The sequence below is a fragment of the Lontra canadensis genome, unplaced genomic scaffold, assembly GCF_010015895.1.
Source record: "Lontra canadensis isolate GAN:19392208 unplaced genomic scaffold, GSC_riverotter_1.0 scaffold79, whole genome shotgun sequence".
Classification (NCBI taxonomy): domain Eukaryota; kingdom Metazoa; phylum Chordata; class Mammalia; order Carnivora; family Mustelidae; genus Lontra; species Lontra canadensis.
In genome coordinates this window covers 5,997,662-6,020,330 of record NW_022631073.1, presented here as the reverse complement: position 1 = coordinate 6,020,330, position 22,669 = coordinate 5,997,662, and the positions used below count along the sequence as shown (strand labels likewise).

The 22,669-nt window shown below is 50.4% G+C and overlaps 1 protein-coding gene across 1 annotated transcript in view; it reads right to left on the bottom strand.

The window, feature by feature from the left end:
- ADAM12 (ADAM metallopeptidase domain 12) overlaps window positions 1-22,669 on the bottom strand; it is a 324,442-nt gene that overhangs the window by 40,514 nt on the left and 261,259 nt on the right. Inside the window, exons 12-14 of the mRNA XM_032882097.1 lie at window positions 11,570-11,747; window positions 6,835-6,924; window positions 5,156-5,351 (exon numbers count right to left, since the gene is read on the bottom strand). Coding sequence (XP_032737988.1) covers window positions 5,156-5,351; window positions 6,835-6,924; window positions 11,570-11,747 — 464 coding nt within the window. The remainder of the gene's footprint in view (window positions 1-5,155; window positions 5,352-6,834; window positions 6,925-11,569; window positions 11,748-22,669) is intronic.

Below are 22,669 nucleotides of genomic sequence, written 5' to 3'. Positions count from 1 at the left end.
CCTCTAGACAATTAGGGCTCTTGGCAAAAGTCTCTTCTCTTCCCATCGCTCGTCGCCAGAGTTGTGGCTGATTAGTAAACGTACTGCCCCAGGTGTATCATAATAACACAAACTCATTTAAACCAGCCTTGCAGATAAACACTGAATATTTACCAGCCCATAAAAACTGTCTGGCCAGCTCACACTGCATAAATCAAGTGACACTATTTTCTGGTGAGTGATAAAATAGATAAAACTAACATATTTCAGGACTTCCCTGATGCAAATTGTTTGTGGCTCTAGACATGTAGTTATCCGTAAGATTAATTTCCAAGTAACGCTTTCAGTAACCATGGTTCAGATAAACAACGTTGGCAAAAGTAAATTTTCTGCCTGAAGAAAAATATCCAGCTGTATTTCAGAAGGAATAAAGGTCATGTCACAGGGACAGAAAATCTTTGTGGCTATTAAAACCAAACTGGACAAAGGGGGTGTAGCGCAGGCCACAGTTTGAACTGCAGATAACAGTTCTGTGCCTGACACCAGCCCACAAGGCCTTGAGATACAACATTTGTGGAAGAAGAATTGGGGGGCCAGCGGCGGGGAGGGGAAGAATTTAAACTCCTCGCCAGCAAGAACATTATCAACACTACTTAGGAAAAGAAACAAATGAACGAAAACCCCAAAAGGTATTCTAAAAGGGTATTACATTGCTAGCAAAGAGTTGGTTGCAGGCATATGTTTTGAATTTTCTATCATTCTATTTGTAGAAAGATTTGGAAGCAGGATTAGTTTATTGAAATCCAACGCCGGGTTGAGAAAAGTCCATTTCAAAAGGGAATAAGTGAGCTGGAAGGGAAGGCTCTGTCCGGCCAGCGCTCTGGCAGCCAGGCCTGGAGACGGATGGACATCCTGAGCGTAACTGGACGTTTCCGGATGACTCGACAGTTCTGTCCAGTCACTGGGGCGCACATGGCACGGGCCAGCAAGCAGGAGCCCAGTGACCCTGGAGCTCTGAGTCATCGGGCCTCAGAGGGGAGCGAAAATGGCCCTCCAGCAAATGTAGTCCAGAGCCCAGAGCATTTGCTAACCGTGGGGGAAATGAAATATGGCAAATGTGTTCCTGACAAGAAGTTCTCCCTCCCTGAATCATGGGAAGCTAATTTAAACCAAGCACCGTAACGCAGCGTTAGAAGGCTCTCAGCCCCGTGCATCTCGCTGGCTGGGGGCCTGGCTGTGGAAGTCACCCCCGCCCCTGGGATCGCAAGGGTCACATCCCAACTCTCCTCCAGGTCCAAGCGAGAGCGCAGAGGGACGCTGGGAAGTCTGTTCCTCTGGCAGAATCAGGTTCTCGAGTCAGCAGCATCTGGTAAGAGCTGGACACCGAGGAATATGTAATAAATGAGAGAACGGGGTGAGAAGTGAGGCTCTCTGCTCTCCAGGTCACAATCCAAGCTCTGGACAAGCCCAACTGCCTGCAGTTCCCTGGAACGCCCGCCGCCCCCCCCCCCCCCCACTGGTGTTTCTGGGCACCTTGACCCCTGCTGTTCCGCATGCAGGAAGTACCCTTCCCCTCCCACCCCTGCCAAACGGTGTCTCCAGGGCCACCTCATCTAGGACGCCCCACTCCATGGTCCGCCACTTCCCAGCACTCACACCAGCCCCAGGACACAGGCTCATTGGTCCATGAGCTTCCTGTGGGCTCAGTCAGAGCCTCCTTCTAGAGTTCAGACTTCCGAGGCGCCATACACCGAGCACGCGACTGCACGTGATGCAGCACACACAAGAGGTCACAGGCTGTGTTCGAGGACAACAGGATACCCGTGGGCTAACCCAACTACAATCCCCAGTTTACAGCTGAGGCCTGAGGTCGAGTAGTCTGTTGAAGGTCACCTCGTTAGCAAGTGGTCTGTTCAACGCCCATGGTAGACAGATAACGGCCCCCGAAGAGTCCCACATCCTAATCCTCAGAATTTGTGAGTATGTCCCCTCACATGGTAAAATGGACTTTGAGAATGTGATGAATTTAACGATTTGGGGAGGGGCGTTTCTCCTGAAGGGTCTGGATCAGAGCAACAGGATCCCGGGACCCTTCTAAGAGGGGGGCAGGAGGGTCCGATGCAGAGAAGAAGATGGGACGGCAGAAGGAAAAGCCGGAGAGAGGCCAAGTTCGGCAGATGCGTGCTGCTGGCCTTGAAGATGGAGGCGCGCCGTGAGCCCGGGAGAGCAGGAGCCTCAGGAAGCCTCAAGAGGCAGAGAAGTGTCCTCTCCCCACAAGCCTGCGAGAGTAACACTGCATCACCAACACCATCATGTGAGGACTTCCAAGCCACAGAGCTGGAAGATGACAGATTTGTGCTGGCGTATGTCACCACGTTTGTGACGATTAGTTCCAGCAGCCACAGGAAACCCGAACTGTGCCCCTGAACAAGACAATGGGCAGCTGCACGGACACAGAAGGAAAGAGCACACTGCATTCCCAGAGGAGGTGGTCAAAGGCCCTTCTGAGGACTGTGGGGGCCGCGGCTGTTTCTGACCCTCCCGAGGAAGTGTGTCCAGTGATCTGAGGGACCAAGAAAGGACTGGCTGAAGTACAGCGAACCTGGGAAGTAACGGGGCTGAGGTAAGACCCCAAGCTCGTCACTTCCAGGAACTCCGAACACCACTGATGCCAGGGAGGCTTAGTCTATGTGCAGTGACTCTCTCAGTCCTTGGGGGAGGCCGGGGAGAGAAGAGGCAGGCTGGGAGCTGCAGACCCACAGCCCTCTACAGCAGCTGGTGCAGGCCCCCAGGCGGTCAGGCCGCCCCCCTCACCAGCCGCCACAGGGAGGCTGAGAATTCAAAGGAGGTAACGTCCGGGTGCTCTTGCTTTTGAAAAGCTCAGGCATGACTCAGGTTGTCAGTGTGCCTGCCCATCTGGCTCGCTCTCTCTGGTCCGGCAGCTTGAGAAGGACTAATCTGATGAGATAATAAATACCAGCCTTGGTCACCAGGAATCTGAGGCGTGTGGCCAGCTGAGTCACACAGTGGCGGTGGCGTGGAGAGAGCCTCGGAGTTCCATCTGACCTCACTTGGGAAACGGGGCCAGACGCCGTAATACAGCAGGGCACCAAAGAGCATATTTTACTCCAAAAGCTCCAAGTGCTGTGTGTGCTCTGGCCACAGAATGCTTTTTTGAAAGGGAGCATTGTAACATCCCCTGTAACTCAAGAATCGGGAGATTGCAGAGTCCGGAGAAAGGCTGGGAAGGACTAGCCCCGAGGGAGGCTTTAGGCCTCGAGGTCTGGGCCTAAAGCAGTAGCCACTGTCCTAAAGTGACCTCACTTGGCAGAAAGGTGTCTGAAGTCACGAAACCATTCAGAGCCCATCCGGCCACTCGACGGTGTATAGTGAGTGTCTTCTTTGTGTTTGTCATCGCAAGGCATTCACCCAGTGTGAGATCGAGAGATCCCACCCTGGCCTGGGGTCCCCTGGCCCAGCTGGTGAGGAGGCCAGACAGAGGGCTGGGCAGGTCCAGAGATGAAGCACAAGGCCCCAGATACCACAGGACCCCCACCTCCTGTGCCCATGGACCCATGAAATCTGAGGAGCACTGGGAGAACACCCCACAGATATGACAAAAAGGCCGCCTCAGGTCCTCTATGCTGCATCTGTGCTGCTCCTCTCGCCCCTCAGGGAGGCCCAAGTATGGAGGGGTATCTTTGGCTGGTGGGGCGGTGGGCTCCGTGACAGACCTGACCCTCAGAAACCTCTGTCCCCGTTCTCCCTGCTTGCTCACGGCTTTCACATCACACTGAAAACCCAAGCTATGAGTATCTGCCCTAGTTTACTGTCCTCCTCACTCCTGAAACCAAACCCTCACAATGAACGTTTGACAGAGGCCCATATCAGATTTCCCTGCCTCTGGAGCTTGCCTGGCTCTCTGCCTGGCTGACCACAGTTGTCTTGCCATGGCTGGTGTCCCTGGCCAGCGCTGAGGTCATGTCTGCAAGGCAGCGGGAGGGACAATGACAGGCAGGGTAGGGACCGCACTCTTAGAAAGTGCTCTCCATGGGATTTATTACTGGAATCCTGGAGCTGGACAGAGGCAGCAAACCCTGGGATGGGGAGTCTACTGGGCCCTGGCTGTCCCCCAGGCCCCTGGACCTCTGGCCCCCGAAGATGGGTCAACAGAGGAGAGACGTGTCCAGGGGGACTGATTATTCCCTTTTGCATCCAAGCATCTGTTGGGACAGTAGAGCTTTGTTCTAGACCTGGTCTTTGGTGTGACTGCATGTGTGCATTTTCTATGGCCTTTGGGTCATCTGGCCTCGGTTCAAATCCCAGCATCACAACTTCACGAAATTGACTTCCAGTCTCTGACTTGGGGCTTTGGTTTCTCTAAACTGTAGCCATTGTCCCTATCTCTAAGTTCAAGTCAGAAGGGACAAGTCATACTGCACATTGGGCCTGGCTTCCCCTACACAGGAAGCAGTGAGTCGACAGACTCTAATTACCCCAGCAGCTGCTTCCTAGCTACCTGCCCGCCCTGGTGCCTTTTTTGGAACACACAAGTCCATCACTCAGCTTTTAGAACCAAAATGGCTTTCAAAAATCTTAAACACCTGTGTCCATGTTCTTTCTCTGAGCTCTGATATCCAGGCCTCCCATCCCAGCAGTTCCTTCTGTGTGCCTTCCCAACCCAGGGCCAGTTTGCTGCTCCTTGCATCAGGAACAACCTCTCCCTGTCCCTCCTGGTCACAGACAACTCATGCATCCAGTCTGCAGTGACTCTCTTTGGCACCCCCAGACTCCGGCTGGGGTCCTTGTTTGAGCACCAAGAAGCACTTACACATAATCAGAGTGGATGGAAGGTTCCAGTTGTCTGTCCAACTACCTGTTAAGCTATCTGAGGCCAGGGTTCATGGCTGATTCTTCCCTGTCACTCCCTAGGGCACACAGTAAGTGCTGACACATCTCTCCTCATTGGACCACAGTAAGCCCTCAGGAGAGGTTCTAGGAAGCATCCATTTTTGCCTGCCCAGTGCCCAGCACGGCCCCAGACCTACCAGGGAGCCAATCACCACAGCTGAATGGAAGGGAGCTTTGTAGATGGAACACGGCAGGAGTGGAGCTTCTGGAAAACAAGTGAGCTCCCCAACCCACTGCTCTGAGCCCACTGGTGGCAGCCACCTACCTGGTCCCCAGAGCGTGATGCACTGCTGCTCATGGGTCTGACAGATGCCGTTGTAGCAGTAGCCGTCCACCCCCTGACACGGGTGCCCGTCGTGCAGGTACACGTTGGCGGGGCAGTGCGGGCTGGCCCCTGTGCAGAACTCTGGGAGGTCGCAGGAGTTGCTGGAGTCCCTGCACGCTGTTCCCGCAGGTTTGAGCTGGAAGGAGAGGCTGTTTATAGCACATGCGCTGCGGGAAAGGGGGAGCGGCTGTCCAGCAGTGCCCCTGGGGCAGAATGGAGCAAGGCCATCCTCATGAAGCCTCACATAAAAGGGCAAGGATTCCAAAGCAAGAGAGACCCAGAGAGTCATTAAGTAAACAGATCCTTGTCCTGGGCTCTGGGGTTCACCTTCTATGGGGGTGGAGGGGGATGAAGTCAAGAGTTGCTTCTTTTTAATTTCATGCAATATTAGGGTTTTCTGCTGAGCGGACAGGCTGCTGGCTGGTACCTGCTCCCTCAGAGGAGGGGTGGGAAGGGAGTGCGGGCTGATGGGCTCCTTCATTTGGAAGGAAGATCTCTGGTGGCCAACACTGTTACGTGTTTTATGATGATATGGGTACCTATGGGGTTAGCGCTGTGCCCAGATGACAGAAACCATCCCAAGGGCTCAGTCACAATAATGTTTCACAGTCACAATAATGTTTCACTTTGTCATCAAATTGTGGAGCTGGAAACCTGTCTGCAAGACCCCATGGTTGTGGAGGAGAGAAGGGACGAAGCAAGGCAGCAACAGGAGAGGCTGGGAACTGCCGGCCAATGCCTCACCGTTATATGGTTGAAGACACAAGGGCTCAGAGTGGCTGGTCAGAGGCCGCACAGCCAGTGACCTCCCCCCTGCTCGTCCCCGACACTCTTCCCTGCCAGGAGCTGTGTGCCAGGAGCACCCGCTTCCTTGAACAATCCCCCAGAAATTAGTCACAAGTAGAAAGGGCAGGAGGGATATGTCAAGCCGGACGTAAGCTGTGTCACGCCCTTGTGACCCACCGGGCTCTAGCGGGGGAGCTAAGACGGAGTTTCCTGCGAGCAGAAGGCCAAAATCAATTGCTTAATTTAGAAAGATATAAAGTCCACCCTTGGAATCTTTGAATCAAAATCTCGGGCTTCCAGATCTCGGCTCTGAGTAATGAGACAGGCCCTGGAATTGCCAAAATGAACCCAGTCCTGGTGGCAGGAAGAGCCAAAGCCGGAAACTGGTGCGGTGGGCTGGGCTGGCCAGCTGGTGCCCTGTGTTAGGAGGACGGCAGGATCCAGATGTTGACGTGGCACCCCTGGAGCCCACACAGTTTCTCGGCCCCGCAGGCAGGTGCTCCTGGGGTAAAGCAGGGGTGGAGTGACAAGGGTCGGGCCCGGCTCCCCAGTTGGTCCCATTACTGGGGACGTCACACACCTCCAATGGCACAAAAGGCACATTTAAGACTGAGCCGGAGTTTTTCTGGCTGCGTTGCTTTCACCCCACAAATAAATAACTTACCACAGCTGATGTAGTCCTCAAGTGTGCGAGGGTGATGGTGAGAGGAGGTGGTGGGGGACACCGGCTTGTGCGGTCAGGGGCCACCATTCTCACAGCCCAGGTGTCCTGTGTCCTGCCCCAGAGAGGAACCTGCGGAACCTGGGGGTGGCCTCGGGCCGAGAGAACTCACCTGGCAGTCTTGGCAGCACAGCCCGTGGGCACACACGGCGTCCGGCTTCAGGGTGCACGTGCTGGCGTTGCAGCAAAGATTCACACATCCCTGCAGAGGGGGGTGCGCTCCATGTGACACGGCCGCAGGTCGTAGGGGACAACTACTCACAGAAGGCGGGACCCATAAAGGGAAGGAAGAACCAGAGGGCCTGGCCCTTGAGCTGAAAACCAGCCTGGCCGAGAGGAACTTCATCTGTGACAAAGCCCAGCCTCTGGGAAGTGCTTTTGAATGGACGGGGTGAGCCCCCGGGAAGAGTCCGTGGCCCTCAGTGCCTCTGGCGGGGGTGCAGGCAGGGAACCTGCAGGAAGCCTGGCTACCGAGTCCGGCCAAGCTCGCGGATGTGGCAGGTCTCCCCACAGCGAACTGTATCGGGATCACCAGCAAGCTTGGAGCTGACTTAGAAACACACAGAGACGTGCACCAACGGAACTCTTTCAAAGACTGGCCCTCTTCATCTGGAGCACGCTGGCAGGGCGTGAAGTCCCCCGGTTGTGTTCAGACCACTGTTCCCTGCGATCCCACCAAATGCTGTAGCCAAGACTCCTGCTCGGCCCAGCGGGGCTGCCCCACCTGACAAGGTACCTCGCAGGTCGGAAATGCATAACGACCTAGATTACTGGAAGGTCCTGTGCCCGCTGACTTGCAAGGGATTTAAACAGTTAGATCAAATATTACATGCATTGTTCTCTCTAAAATGAGAGAAAACCTCCTTTGCCAAGCTGTTCTTCACAAGAACCTGCTTTTTTTTCTAGCAAAAAACCCTACAGGGGATGGACATCTTCGCTTAGCTGTCTACAAAAGGTCTACGCATAGTGCCTAGCGTAAGCATGAAGTCCTAGGACTTTAGGATATCCCAATAACCTGGACTTCACACCTTTTAGAAGAAACTGAATTATCAGAAGGAAGAGGTCAGGGGCACCTGGGTGGCTCAGTGGGTTAAGCCTCTGCCTTTGGCGCTGGCCATGGTCTCAGGGTCCTGGGATCGAGCCCCACATTGGTCAGCGGGGAGCCTGCTTCCCTTTCTCTCTCTCTACCTGCCTCTCTGCCCACTTGTGATCTCATCTGTCAAACAAATAAATTAATAAATCTTAAAAAAAAAAAAACAAAGAAGGAAGAGGTCATAGGGTCTTTAGGATTAATTTATCAATGTCCTTCTATTTAGTATATGACATGAGCAGAAGAATGTATACACTATTAGCTAGAGGGAAGCCAACCATGTACTGTTTTAAGAGTAAAGTCGTTTAGTCCTGAAAACCATCTTTTGCAAATGAGTTTTTCGTTAGGATTATAAACACAATTAACAAAATTTTGTTGATAATCCAGAAGGTTTGGGACTATCCTAGATCTCTGAACTGTACCCTGTGTAAGACTGTGAATTCTGCTCTCATGTGGTGTTTATCATTTGCCCCTGTTACACATACATCCAGAGTTATTAAATTTTAAATTTGCTCAAGGACTTTATAAACATCCGGAGTATATAACATATACAATAAGATAAAAGTGCCAACCAGAAGTCATAGCTGTAATTTTCAAGACGGCAAGGGTTTCTAACTCATGGACTTACAATCTTACAAAATTTAGGAAGTTGTTTTTTTTTTTTTTTAAAGGAGTCGACTGATTGCATTCCTGATCAGTGTCATCAAATATACAGCAGTGTCATGCTGCACATTAAGGTCTAAATGGCTCAACTAATGACACACTAACCAAATCACAGATTTCCCTGAGCTTCTAAGTTAAATCAGCCCTCTGAATACTGGGTCCTGGGTCCTACGATCGTTGAGAACTACCTCCCCCCACCTCCGATCAAACCACCAGATACTATAATAAGCAGCCGCTCAAATGGAAACGCAGCCAAGCGGCATGGCTTTGACTTCAAAGGGGATTGATAATGTGAGAAAGATAACTAAGTTTAATGGATATTTGCAGGCTACTGGCGTTCTATTGACTTTAAACAAGGAGGCAGGGCTGCTTTCCCAACCCTGTTAGCCGGATGAAGGAGTGAGTTGTCAGGACATCCTTATGGTGGATGTAAATCCATGCCCTGCACGGAAGGCTTCAGCAGTCACTTGCCTTTGTCACAACCCAGGATCTCTTTCTTCCACAGGACTGTACTTATCAGAAGAGAAACATTCTTCCTCTGCTGATATACGTATTAACTTAGCACTCAATAGCAAAATTCAACAGAGCCAATGAACACTAGGTCTCCAAAGAAAAAAAGAATAATGAAGCCATTAGAGGATGCTGCAAAGACCCTGTCATTCTTGGGTGTGGGCAGTGGACCCGGTTCTTCATTGCAGCGCACTGGCATGTCTACGGCGCTGCTTCTTGAAAACAGTGGAGGTTATTTCTGGGAGCAAAGGGGCAGAAGCCAGGTCCACTTGTGAGCTGGGGAAGTTGTTCTGATCCCATTTGCTTGCTGATGTGGTGAGACACCAAGTCCCTCTATGGGTGAGGGGGTACGCGGGCCAATAGAAGCACGGGGGTAACAAGTACTTCCAGTGCCTGAGCACTGGGGACGGACACAAAGAGCCCTGGCGAACTGAGCCCAGCTGTGACTGTAAGCTTTGGCCGCAGTGGTTTGGAAACTGGGTACTGTAGGATGCTACAATGTTAGACGCAGTTTGAAAAGCAAAAACTGTAGAACTGCAAATTGAAGCAAAAGTCTCGTCCATGACTTGGACAGTCCGTGACTGTCCAAGAAAGAGTTCTTGGACAAAAGGATTTTGGACTAGGAGAATGCCAGTTCTCTTCAAATATCAAGAAATTACCCTGTGAAGTAAGGACCCTAACCCCAGACATACCCAGTTGGGAACTATGTGCAGCTGGAATGTGGCTCTCCACGAGGAAGGAGTCGGATTTAATCGGCGCTGCCCTGCGATACTGCATCCTGCCTGGAGAGATAGTAAGCACCCTCCTAAAGCTGAACGCCTCCTCGATGGAGGGGACGTGGAGGGTCACGGCCATGGCTGGCCAGTTGCGGGCACTCAAACATTTGCTGACGTGATGGTGGTGGGGTACTGGTGGTGGGGATGGCGGTGGTGCTGGGGATGGTAGGGATGGCAGTGATGAGGAGGACAGTGGTTATGGTAGGGTGATATGGGAGGGTGATGATGGTGGTGAGGGTGGCAGCAGGGCCGGTGTTGATACCTGAATACGGAGCAAGTCACTGCTAATGGTCATTCTAAATCTGAGAGTTCATGACTCCAAGAAGAGTTGTCAAATTTATTTAGATTAAACAAGCAATTACGAGGAGTTCAAATCAAAGACAAACCGTTTGAAGTCCGCATGGCCTCTCCTGAGAACTACGGGTAATTTAAACTAATTTTGTTTTTCTTCTTCAGGTAATTAACAAAAACTCTATGGAATTTCCCCTTTGCATGCCCCATCCCATGACAGTTTCAAGTGCTCCTCCACTAACCTGAAGAAGAGTTTCTACAGCCCCATGCCTGAGGTCTTGCTCCCGCACAGCCATCCTCCCCAGCACATTGGGACCACAATTCCTGCTGCTCTGGACCAGAGTTGCTATCAGAGATGAATCCCGGGTTTGGAAAGGGCACACAGACATTTGACGGGACTGCCCCTACAAACCCCATCCCCTGGTACTTATTCACTCCTGACATTCTTGCAGAAATGGCCAGACTGAGTCCAAGATGGGTCCCGCTGGTTTGCGAAATCACAGAGACTGGGAGATTAGGCAGATGAAGGAGATTCTACAATCAGTTGCCTGTCTGATAAACCCAGGAATCCAAGGTTTCTGCACCTTTCCTTCCACCCCAGCACCCCCCTTTAGATCAGCTCTCCCAAACATGCTCTTCCTGAGCCCTCGCCAAGCCTGTCTGTCCATCCAGTGAAGCCCGCCTTGAATCCGTCTGCCCTTGAAGCTGGCATCAGGTCTTGGGGAGGGGATCCCACATGCAGAAGTCCTGCGATAAAAATAGCTCGCTTTGATTTATTCTAAACACAACCTCCGAGCTTCCAGGAGGCACTTGCTTTTACCAGGAGGTCTCACTTTGTCCTGTCTTTCTCTTTCCTGCTCAAGATCATTCAGAGATCAGAAAGTGGTTGTTATAATTTTTACATTGATTAACTTTATCTTGGGCCCTACAGAAACAAGAAATTTTCCTGACATTGGCTGGGAAACAGGGTTAAGTAAGCCCTTTGCTGGATAAATCTGTTTCCTGCTTTGGCTTATTGCTTCTGAAAGCTAATGAGGGAGGAGGCAGAAGCCCAGAGCCTCGGCTCGTGCATACAAAGGTGGCCGTGCATCAGGCAGAGATGCAATGGGGGGGGGGGGGCGGGAGCTCTTCGTTCAAAATGAATGTTGCTTATTCAAATTCCCCTCTGGTTGCTCGCCTTAGAAAGAAATGACGCTTATTAGCCATCTGAGGCTAGCATTCCTCAGCTTTCTTCTCTGTTAAACTCAAAGCTAAATGCTTCTCCATTGTTCTTGTCCTCAGCTCCCCTCCCCTACACAGTATCCTTCAACACAGAAGATTCTTTAACATTTCCAACCAGAGCCACCATTGTCACAATTCAAGAGAGCTACCTTGGCTTGTGTGGCTGCTTGAGGTGGCCGTTTAGGACTTTGCCTCCCGAGTTCCTAGCACTTTCATTCTGCAGCATCCTTCTTCCACACACACACTGCTTTGTGAGCCGCGGCCACAAGACCACGGTTCCGGGACGAGTCTCTTACCTCGGGCTCCCCGCAGTCACACTCCTCCCCTTGTTCCACATAGCCGTTCCCACACTTCTGGCCCCCAAAAGACTGCTTCACTTCCGGCAGGTTGAAGAGGCACATCCCCACGCCCTTCTCCAGGCTGACCTCCAGGTCCTTCTTGCTACAGCTGCTGAACACCATGGGGAACGGGAACCTGTGGAAAGAGCTGGAACAGTCAGCTGTCAAGGCACAGGACAGGCAGGTGTTCATGGCACCCGCTGACGATACCTGCCCGCGTGTCCACTGTTCATCCCCAGGAACAAAGGCTTAACGACCTCGCACAAAATGAGGCTCAATCTCATGACCTTAAGATCACGATCTGAGCCGAAACCAAGAGTTGGACGCTTAACCGACCGAGCCACCCAATTGCCCCAAGCAAACTATTTTTGAATGATAAGCAAATAGAGAATATCTGAAGTTATACTTAACCCAATGGCTCTTCCTCCAATAAACAGTAATCAGTGAGTTAAAATGATTACAAATCTCCAAAGGGAATTTGATGGCACCAAATATTAGATTCCTTTGATACAACTCTAATCGACGTATATTTGAAAATGTTTACATCCAAACAGCCACTGGTTGCAGAATGTCCAGTGAACTGTTGAGGTCTTGGTTTAAGGAGTCAAAGAACGGTTCATTCATCTTGATGAAAAATGTGCCAATGGACCATGAACGAGGTATAGAAGCAACTCCCCAGCACGGTGTCAAGAACCCACGGACAGGATGTATCTATCAGCCCAGTGATTAGTAAGATGGCGATTTCTTCAATTCAGTCACAAGGAAAAGAATGACATCAGGAAGATGCTTGGCACAGCCAAGCTCATCACCCTACTTCCTAGGTACCAACTCTGCCTCTGAGCTTTGGGTGACAGCAGAATTAAAGTTTTTGGGTAGTGTGTTCACTACTCTTTCATGGAATCACTTACCCACTTCCTTACTCAAGAAGGAGTCTCCAAGAGTCTATGATAATCCAAGCTCTGAGGAGGATCCCAAATGTGGTTGGAGCCCTTCCCACTGTCCCCCTGTAGGGCCTTTGCCAAGGGAGCTACAGGACACACCCATGCCCCACACCACCTCTCCATCCATAGAAATAAACTATGGATGCATATTTACATATGCATAAATATACCACACATGCTTATCCATCTAACATAGGATTCATATAAAAATAATTATATTCGGTTAACATATCTACATATTTTCAAAAATAACTATATATTGAGAACCTTCTTTAAGCTGGGTGGCATGGTGGGTGCTTTCTCAGTAATATTTCTTTCTCCTTTTATACTTTTTTTCTTTTGGACTTAAAACTTCCAAGCAAACCAGTGAGACACGTAGGACTGTTCTCATTTTGCCAGCAAGATGAAAGGTTGCTTTGTGAGTTTACAGTTAGGGGATGGAAGACCCTGGATTTGATTCCAAGTTCAGTTATTTCAAAACCCATTTTCCTCATGATGGAGGTCCGCACACACTGCATTACCGGGAGGGGACAGCAAGAACATGGCCAGTGACCAATACATCCTTGATGTGCTGATTTAAACACGAAGGACAGGGGCACCTGGGTGGCTCAGTGGGTTAAAGCCTCTGCCTTCAGCTCAGGTCATGATCCCAGGGTCCTGGGATTGAGCCCCACATCGGGCTCTCTGCTTGGCAGGGAGCCTGCTTTCTCCCCTCTCTCTCTCTGCCTGCCTCTCTACTCACTGCCTACTTGTGATCTCTCTCTGTCAAATAAATAAATAAAATCTTAAAAAAAAAAAACATGAAGGACATAACCTCCTGCTGCCTACCATATGCCTGGATCGGTATTTTTCCAAGTGTGGTCCTTGCATCAGCATCACTTGGAAACCTACTGGAAAAGCAAATGCCCAGGCCCCACCCAGACCTACCGAGTCAGAAAAACTCGGGGTTGGGGCCCAGCAACCTGTGTTTTAATTAGCCCTCCAGGTGATTTTTTTTTAAAAAATAGAGGTACAATTCACATAACAGAGTCCTCCATTTAAAAGTATGCCATGTAGTAGCTGCTACAACATTCATAATATTGTACCACTGTCCCCACTAGGAGTTCCAGAACATTTATTTTCCTGAGCCCCCAAACAAAGCCCATACCCATTAAGCCATCACTTCTCATTCCCTCCTCCCCACAGTCCCTGTCAACCACCAACCTGCTTTCTGTCTCTTTGGATTTGCCTGTTCTGGACATTTCATAGAAATATAATCATGCAAGGTGACCTTTTATATCTGGCTATTTTCACTTAGCATAATGTTTTCAAGGTTCATCCATGCTCTGACATTATTTATCAAAATTAAGGTTTGAGAACATCTGACCTAGATTTAAAACGGAGAGGTCATAAAGGGAATGGGGATAAACCCACATCTACTCAGGTCAGAAAATAAGAAATACAATCTAGGTGCATCAAAGGTCACCTTCCACGCACTCAAATTAGAAATTGTTCTGTTTTACACTGTGGTTCCATTCTCTAAGGAAAAAAAGCCCAAATGTACAGCATTTTGAAAACATTATGTACTTTTAGGCAGATGCTAAAAATTCCATGAGTATGTATCTGTCTTTTAAAGCCAAATTCAAATCATGAATACATTTTCGGATGTCCTTCAGTGTTGCACCAGAATGATGAACCAATCATCACTATATACTAACTAAAGTGCCACGGAAGGTTCTGGTCATGGAATACGAGGTTTCTGTCTGAAGCAAGTTCCTTCCTCTTGTTTCCAATTCCTCAGTGTGGGGTTCTTCCTGCCTGTGGTTGGCTCTGTTCCTGCCTCACGGCGAGCCGTGTTCCCCACAGCACAGGTGAAAACAGCGCTACACTGGGCTACATTGTTGCCCGTACCGTGGAAGGTCTTCTGTAGCCCAGGGTCAGTGGCTTACAACGACAAGCCTCAGTTCCTTCCAGAGCTTTCGGGAAGCTCATCATGAAGTGCTTTTTAACACTTCTCGTAAATTATGCCAAATATGTCAGGAGAGCTGCTAATTGGATTGACATATAGCAAAGAGAGAGTGGTGCAAAGCAATAAGACGGGAACATTATTTAGAAAAGAAGGCCTTCTGCAAGACACCGGTCTTCCACACGAGAATGCTTCCCAGTGATTCTACGTCGGACCCAGAAAAAGTGCTGCTTTCGGCTCACGGGCGGACACCACGTGGAGTGACCTTCTCCTGCTCAGACGTGACCTCTGCTGTTACATCCTCCTCTGCCTCAAGTTTTTCACTACCAAGGGCACTTGGGGGCAAACTCACCACACAGAGTGCAAGGTCAGAAATAAAACGTGGACAAAACAGGCAGCTGCAGACATGGGGGGGAAACAAAACACAAAATGCACTTTTCGAAAGAGGAACCCCGCTTAAGGCTTCTCACTGTAAATGTTGCCCAGCTTCGTGCTGTAGCCGTCACAAAGCTGCCAAGTAAAACATTATTAGGGGTTACTTTTACTTTGATAAATCTGCAGTCGGAAAATTCTTTGCTTGCAGGTGCCTATTGCACATTTCCCTGCTATATTCGTGGGGAGACCCATTCTAGGCCAATTTATCAGCCCTGACAGTAGAAGTCGGCAGTATCTGCCTTGCGAAAGCTCTCCGGAAACAATGGCCCTTCTTGTTGGAAACGAGGCGGCCGGGGAAAGCAGGTGTGACCAGGCTGGATTGAGGGGGACAAGAAGTGACTGTGTGCCAGGTTTCCCTAGACGTCCTTGCCTCTAATAAATATGGGTTGGGTCCCAGAGTCCGGGTTTCCAGCTCCGAGCTCTGAGGGTGACATCAGTCTGTGCTGACTGCAGGAAAGACACAGAAGTGACCCGAGGAAGGAAGGGAAGTGGCCTGCACAGCTGCTAGGAACCCCTTGGAGGTGACACAACCGTGTGACAGGAAAAGCCAGTGTCGCAGGAAGCCGGGACAGATGGGAATCCTTCCAGATTTGCTTAAATTGATTGGAAGAGAAAAAACCACCACCACCCCCTCACATCTCCCACAGCTGATAAATGATTAAGGCATAGCTAGTTCTAGAAAATGTGGTGCCGACATTCTGCTTCATGCTGGTCTCTTTTTGCAGACTAGAGTGGAATTTTATTTCCTCCTGACAGGAGAAGTGACATACTCGGCAGGCCTGGGAGTGGGGGCGCGTGTTGCACGGAGCCGGGGGAGAAAAATCCATCTATCACAACTAAAGCCACGTTTTAAAACGGAGCCTCATTTTCACATCTGTAGAAAGGGGGTACCACGACTACTTTACATGCCACGGGTCAGGGTCAGCGAGCTTCCGGCAGAAGTGAGGCGAGCCTCCACTTACCTTCGGAGCACGGGGAGAGGCTGAGTCCCGTGTTCATAGGAAGCAGCTGTGTATTTCTTTTTAGAATCGCTGCTTTGCTACTTCAAATTACTGACTACAAGTGCCTTGTACATTCAAGGACCTAGAAACATTTCAACAGGATGCAGAATTTATCCTAATTGTGGCCCAAACATAGCAATCTTTAGACTTTAAAACCACAAGTGCATATCAGCTTGAGAGTAAAATGACTCAGGAGGCCAAGAGATAGCAGGCAGTTAAGTACGATCCCTCAATTAAATGCATACACGGTGTGAAAGGAGCAAAAAGACCCAGCTCCAGAATGGAAGGGCTGGGTTTTCTCTCACTCAACCGGAGCAGGGACTGAGGAGCAGCAACAAACAAAAACGCACTTGGACCCCTTTTACCTGCCACATTTGGCCGTGGACCCTGGAGGCTCCTTCGGAGTCTTTCCCTAAGCTCGGGTCACGGGAGCACCCTCTCCCCGGTCCTCTAATCCCGCCCTCCACAGCCCAGGCCAGGCCCGAACAGAGCACACCTGGCCCCCGTGCTTGGAGAACACCATCTCATGACGCATTCTGGAGCATTCCCTCCACAACTAGCCCGAAGACCTTTTTTTCCAAAAACAACTCATTAGTTAACAGTTCAGAGCTGATGCCTCCTCATTCCTCCTCCCTCCAGGAGCGCAAACCCGGCGTGGCTATCATCGTTCCTTCCTAGCCGAGCCCGAGGCCTGTGTACAGCAAGAGCGTGCAGGAGGTCACCGATAACCTGGTCAAGTTTTAAACCAAAGATTCTAGGACCGTCTTCAAAAAAACAAAACCTTTAGTTTTCTCACAGTTGTGCCCAGGACTGAAAACTCCATCAGCGAGTCCGGAATCGAGGTGCGAGCAAGAAGGCGGTGCTGTTGGGACTGGCCTGGTCTCGGGCAGCCTGGCGGGATGGAGGTGCCGCTCAGGGAGGTCGGCCCGTTGCAGGCGTCCCTCCCCCCCACCGACCCCGGTCAGGGGTAATGAGCATAGATATCAATGGTCAGCGAGCCCCCGCTGTGGGCCAGGGGCTCCGGGGGCCTTCTCGCTCACCCATACCCCCATGAGTCAGATTACATCATTTCTATTTTGCAGAGAGGGACACGAGGCTCTGAGAGTTTATGTACCTCCGCACAGTCATCTCAGGTCACAGAATACAGCTCTCTGACCTGACGTCCCATGTTCTGCACGGGCAGCCCACCTTGCCTCCAAGGCAGTCAGGAGGCCTTGGGGAGCAGCTTCTAGAAGTTACTCCCAGGGCAGGGGCCTCGGGGCAGTCTCAAGCAGGACCCGGAACAGATGACTGAGCCAGGACCATCAGCACTCATGGAGAGGCAGCTGTCTGAGGCCTGGGCTCCCTGAAGTCAGGTAGAGGCAGAAGCAAAACCCCAAGATCCTGCACGTTACCCCAAACGTACCTTCAGGGACCTCCCTGAATGTATTTGGTGTAATGGGAAGCAGAGGCCCCGTCTTGGGATTTATCGAGAAGGCACACGCCTGGGGGAGGCGGGGAGCCTGCTCCGGCCCCAACAAGCTGTGGGCAGAGGAAGGAAGGGCTCTTCCACCTGGAAAGCAGCGTGGCTTTGCTGGGAGACCCTCCCAGGTGTGTGTGGAGGGGGGCGGAAGTGACCCTGAGTCTGCCTTCTGCCCACCCGTGGGGGCACAGGGCACGACCCTAAGAACCCTGGCTCACACGCCAGAATGAAACCTGGGGTGACCGAAAGGAATTCCTCCTGTCAGCTCCAGGAACGGAAAGTGACTGCATTAGGGCCAAACGCTGACCCAGTGGGCCTACCAGATGGGTCGCAGGAGGCGAAGGAAAGCACGAGGCCAGAAGCAAATGATCAAAGACGTCCTTAGTAGGACATTTCCATTGTTAATAGCAAACACCTGGGATTCAGAAGGACGCCATCTGTGGCACATTATAATTCATGTTTGTACATGTGAACTTTGACCTCTGCTCCTCCTCCCTGGAAAACAATTAAAGCACAAATGTAATTTCCTAGAATTTTTAATAAAGAAAGAGGCCAACTGCTCTCCCCCGGTCCGTTGAGAGGTACAGGGGAGGTCTCTGGACGTTTCCAAAAATCAGACCTCTCACTTCTGTGTGCTGATGGCAGTTTCCTCCTGAACCCAGGCCTGCAGAGTGGGAGTGCTCAAGGCAGGGGACCCGGCCCATCAGAGACTGTGTCTCAGGTGAGTTTCTCAGCTTCATTGTAAGAAAAGGCCCCTGTCTCTGCGTGGGGCTCATCAGGGACTGAGCCCTGGCAGATGCAAACAGACCCCGAGGTGAGTCAGGGGCAGTCTGCATGCCGGAGAGAATGCTGTTCTCTTCCCGCCGGAGCAGACAGACCTTCTCATCGTGGCAGGCAGATTTTGCCAGTTGCTGCTGCCTCTTAGAGTCTGTAACGGGGAAGCCACTTTGAATCAGTTATGGTAGAAGAAGTAGTCATGCCGGATACCTCCAGGCCACCCAGCCAGGACTGAAGTTTGCGTGAGTCCTGTCCTTGTCTCACTGAGCTCCCGACACTGGGCTGGCCCCTGACTCCACCCCACCCTGCACCCCTGCACCCCGTGATTTGGAACCAAAGGTTACTCCGCTCAGACACACGTGGGGAGATGCGGAGGAATGGGCCGCGAACCAGAAGCTGTGGGCTGACGTCTGGAGTCTGATCCACACTACCTATGGGCCGGTAGGCTCCCCAAAGCTTGGTTTTCTCCGATGTAAAATGGAGATGATTATATTGCCCTTTTCTCACAGGCGCGATTAAATGCGAAAGGAGATAAGAAAGTTCTCTGCAGACCAGGGAGTGGTCTGTGAAGTCTACAGGGCCTTACTCTTACCACGACTTTTAGATTTTATATTTTTGAGCCCTCTCCTCCCACTTCGGCTAAATCAAGCAAAGGCTTTCAGGAGAAGCCACTTTGAGAAGGACTTCACTTTTTGGAAGCAAATTGCTCCTGCCACCCTGCTCTCCAGAGCACGTCTGAGAAAAAGGCAGCGGATTCCGCCACTATTTACCACCCATTTCCCTGGGTTTTCTCAGCTCTTACTATAAAAGACCGCCATCTCAGAACCTTCTCTCCAGGGGTTCAGCCATTATGCAAAAGGTGGAAGGACGACCTCACTCTGCATATATCTGATTGTGCGGCAATCACCATCTGTCCGTCTGTCCACCCGTCATTCCATCCACCATTATTTATTCATCCACTGACCTATCCATCCTTCTTCCAGCCACCCATCGGTCCTTCCTTCTACAACCCTTATCCATTCACCACTGTTCCTTGCTTCCATCCACTCGTCACGATCCACTCATCCAAGCACCCATCCTTCTAGCAATTCAGGCTTTCATTCAGGAAGTACTTACTGCACTTCACCACGTGTCAGGCACTGTTTTAGGTGCTGGGAACTAGGCAAGGGCAAAATACACACAATTTCTGGCCTAGCGGAGCTTGAGGTGGGTTCTGCCGGATATCGTTGATGGCAGAGAGGCCTAAACATTTACCCTTGACCTCACCCTGGAGCCTCTGTGCCATATGACCTGGGGAGAGGAGGAAGCCATGGGTGTGTGTCTGTGTGCGTAGCGGGGGGGGAGGGAAACATTGGCAGAGTTTCAGCTATAATGTTTTCACACATGTTCTACCACAAATAAAATGCTGGATTAACGAGCAATGACAGGAAATAATTCTTTGCTGTTGTAACATAAGTTGAAGGAAGTCTGACGAACTAAATGTTTTAAAATTGGGGCAGCTCGCCTGCCTCCCAGAAGTCATCCAGGGACATTGAGCTGTACCGAGAAGGCTTCAGTCCTCACACAAAACCCAAACATGGCTGGGGCCATGTCCATGTGGCAAACTCAGAGGTAGGTTGAATGGCCCAGTTCCCCACCACTCGTCCTCAACCTTAATGCATACAGCCCAGCGGCAAGGAGGTCCCTCGAAGCCTCCATCTGGAAGGTGAGCATGCTTTTCTCTGACCATTACCCCAGGACACATGCCCTTCTCCTCTTCCTGAGGTTTAGATGCTGCAAATTTTTATTTGAGGGAAGTCATAGGAAAGTGGGAAGGCAGGGGTTCGGTACCTGGTGACTCAACCTTATGTCCTGGAACTGCCGGTTGGGTAGTTTTGGAAAATGTAGGCAGTTCATTCAACTTTCTGAGCCCCAGCTCTCTTCTCTTTAAAACAGACATAGCCATACCCACAGTTTACTGGGTAGTACCCAGTAATACCCACATGGTTTACCAACGCTCTAGGACACTGGAATGTAATCCTCTAGGGGCAAAGTCAAGTTTTCCTCTGGGCATTTCCCCAAAACTGGGTTGTTTAAGAAGCAGGGGCTATGCCGACCCAGCTCTCCAGTTTGACCTCTCTGTTTTGCGTCTAGCTTAAGAGAGGAGGAGGATTCTACTATGCCCTGGGCAGTGACTTTTAGTACTGGGGCACTGCATTAAATGTAGCCAAACGCCCGTATTTTCCAGCGAGTACCAGCTATTGACACAGAGAGGAGTAAGAACGTTCTCCGTATCGGTGTGCTTTCTTGAACTCTTTTCAAGAATCTCTCCTGCCAATTCCTTTCCCCATTATGATAATGTCAGGATATAGCCAACAGAATAACTCTGGCTGGATAATTAAGCCGATTCTGAGCAGCAGTGTTTATGTGTTACTAGAGTCCCTCATTCTGTCCCCTCCTTGGATAATGATTTCCATTTCCCCCCCTACATTTTGAAGACTGAAGTGAAGCCTTTCTTTAACCTTTCACTGAGAAAAAGAAATAATCACCTTTAAATGAAGAGTTAATACGGGAAAATGATTTCCCACAAACCCGTTCTTTTAAAATCCCCTTATGATAAATGTATTTCATGATCTCAGTTCCTCAGTGTTCAAAGGGGGGGGTGAGTTTTAATTATGTGTATTTTGCACTCTTTAAGAATGCGAGATCTACAAAGAGTACAGACTTCCCGAATACATCTAATTTGTATCTATTCCTAATCACATCCCAAACTCTGAGGAATCTTTCACTGAAAAACTCCCTTTAGTTCCTCAAAACACATTTTCAGATAGAGGTCTCCTCAAACAGAAATCCAGTTTTCCAGTAATGTGAGCTAGAAAATCTTGAGCAGCCTGCCTAACCCCGTTCAGTTCTTCAGGGTTCAGACTGGACTGTGTTCCTGGACGTCTTCCCTGCCCACCATCCCTTTCAATGTTTTGCTCCTCGTTCACAATGAATTAACGTTGTTTTTAAGTGTGAATTGGTATAACGGTTATGTCAAAAAATGTCTCATCTTGCAGCAGCAGTACTTATTGGTGAGATGCTATGAAATCCAGGACCATGTAAAGAGACTAGATTAGGTAACCCTGCAGGGAGCCTCATAGCCCCAAAAATGTTCCCCAGTAGAGTCCTGAGGTTCTAGCACATAATCAGCACGGTTTACTTGCCTGTCATCCCACCACAGTATGAGTTTCCAGAAGCTTCCTGCCTTCTGTGTCTGTGCCCTCACTCTGCTCCCCGGGACTTGGCACACAGGGGCACAGTAAATACGAGCTGAGTAAATGAGTGGTTTTGTGATGACTGGTTGCCTAACCCCATTTCCTGCAGTGGGCTGGTCCTGAGTCAGAGGCAGGCCTGATGTCTTCTTAGTTTTCATCAGAGAAGGTTGAACCCGGGTGGAGGCCATCCAGATGTGCTCCGCGTCCAGACAGCTGTGTAGCAAGTAGGTATGCAACGAATGTTTCCTGAATTGAACTCAACGGGACTGAATGAACCGATGATACCAACTTTGGAGGACACAGCGTGGCGATGCTTTCGGCTTAAATGTGCTTCTTCAATCCAGTTGGAGATGTTACTCCTGAATGTCCGACCTTGGCTTAATGTAAACTATTTACACCACTTGAAGAGTGAGGGGCCATCCTCCTCTGATTTCCTTAACCTGTGTTATCCTGGGCGCGCAACACACTGCTCTCTGTTCTCTGTTGGCAGCCGCGAAACATTCTTTGCTCAGGAGCCATTTGCCAGTCTGGACAAAACAAACCCAAACAGCTCCAAACCCCTAATCTTAGCATCAGCCTGAAAACTATGCAGGAATTCCTTTCAGACGCACACACAAACGCACACACTCGTGCACACACGGAGTGCGAGAGGGCTCTTCCACGGCTCTTTGAAGTCGAGGCCTTAAAGGATGCTTACTGTAGGGACAACAAAGTGAACTCCTAAACAGAAGAGCACTTCGTACATCACGTATGCAAGGCTGGAGAAGCGAGGGTGTTGGGGGAGGGGTGCTCTGCCCCATGTGCTGAAGCAGGACCCTTGTCACTGAATTCCAAATGCCTATTAATTACACAAAAATAGAACTAGAATTTATAGCCTATCACTTTGGCGTCTTTTTTTTTTTTTTTTTAAATAAGAAGCACACCCTGCCTTTTTAAAATAGACACAAACCCCTTAATTTGGCAAGCGATCCTAGCTCAGACACTGGTGATCTTAGAAGGGAAGAAAGCTTGAAAGGTTAGGTCAGATCAGATTACTGCCCTGCCTAAAACCCTCCAAGGACTTCTCACTGCCCTGGAGACAAAACCTCCTTCCAACCTGGTGGACCGGGCTTTGCTTGCTCCTACTCCTTCCAACCCTCCTTCTCTCCAGCAGCACCAGCAACCTGTGCCCCCAGACCCCAGCCCCATCCTGACCCAGCCCCCGACAAGGCCCTGGCCTGCTGTCAGCACTGCCCCCCACATCTCCTCTGCCCAAACCCAG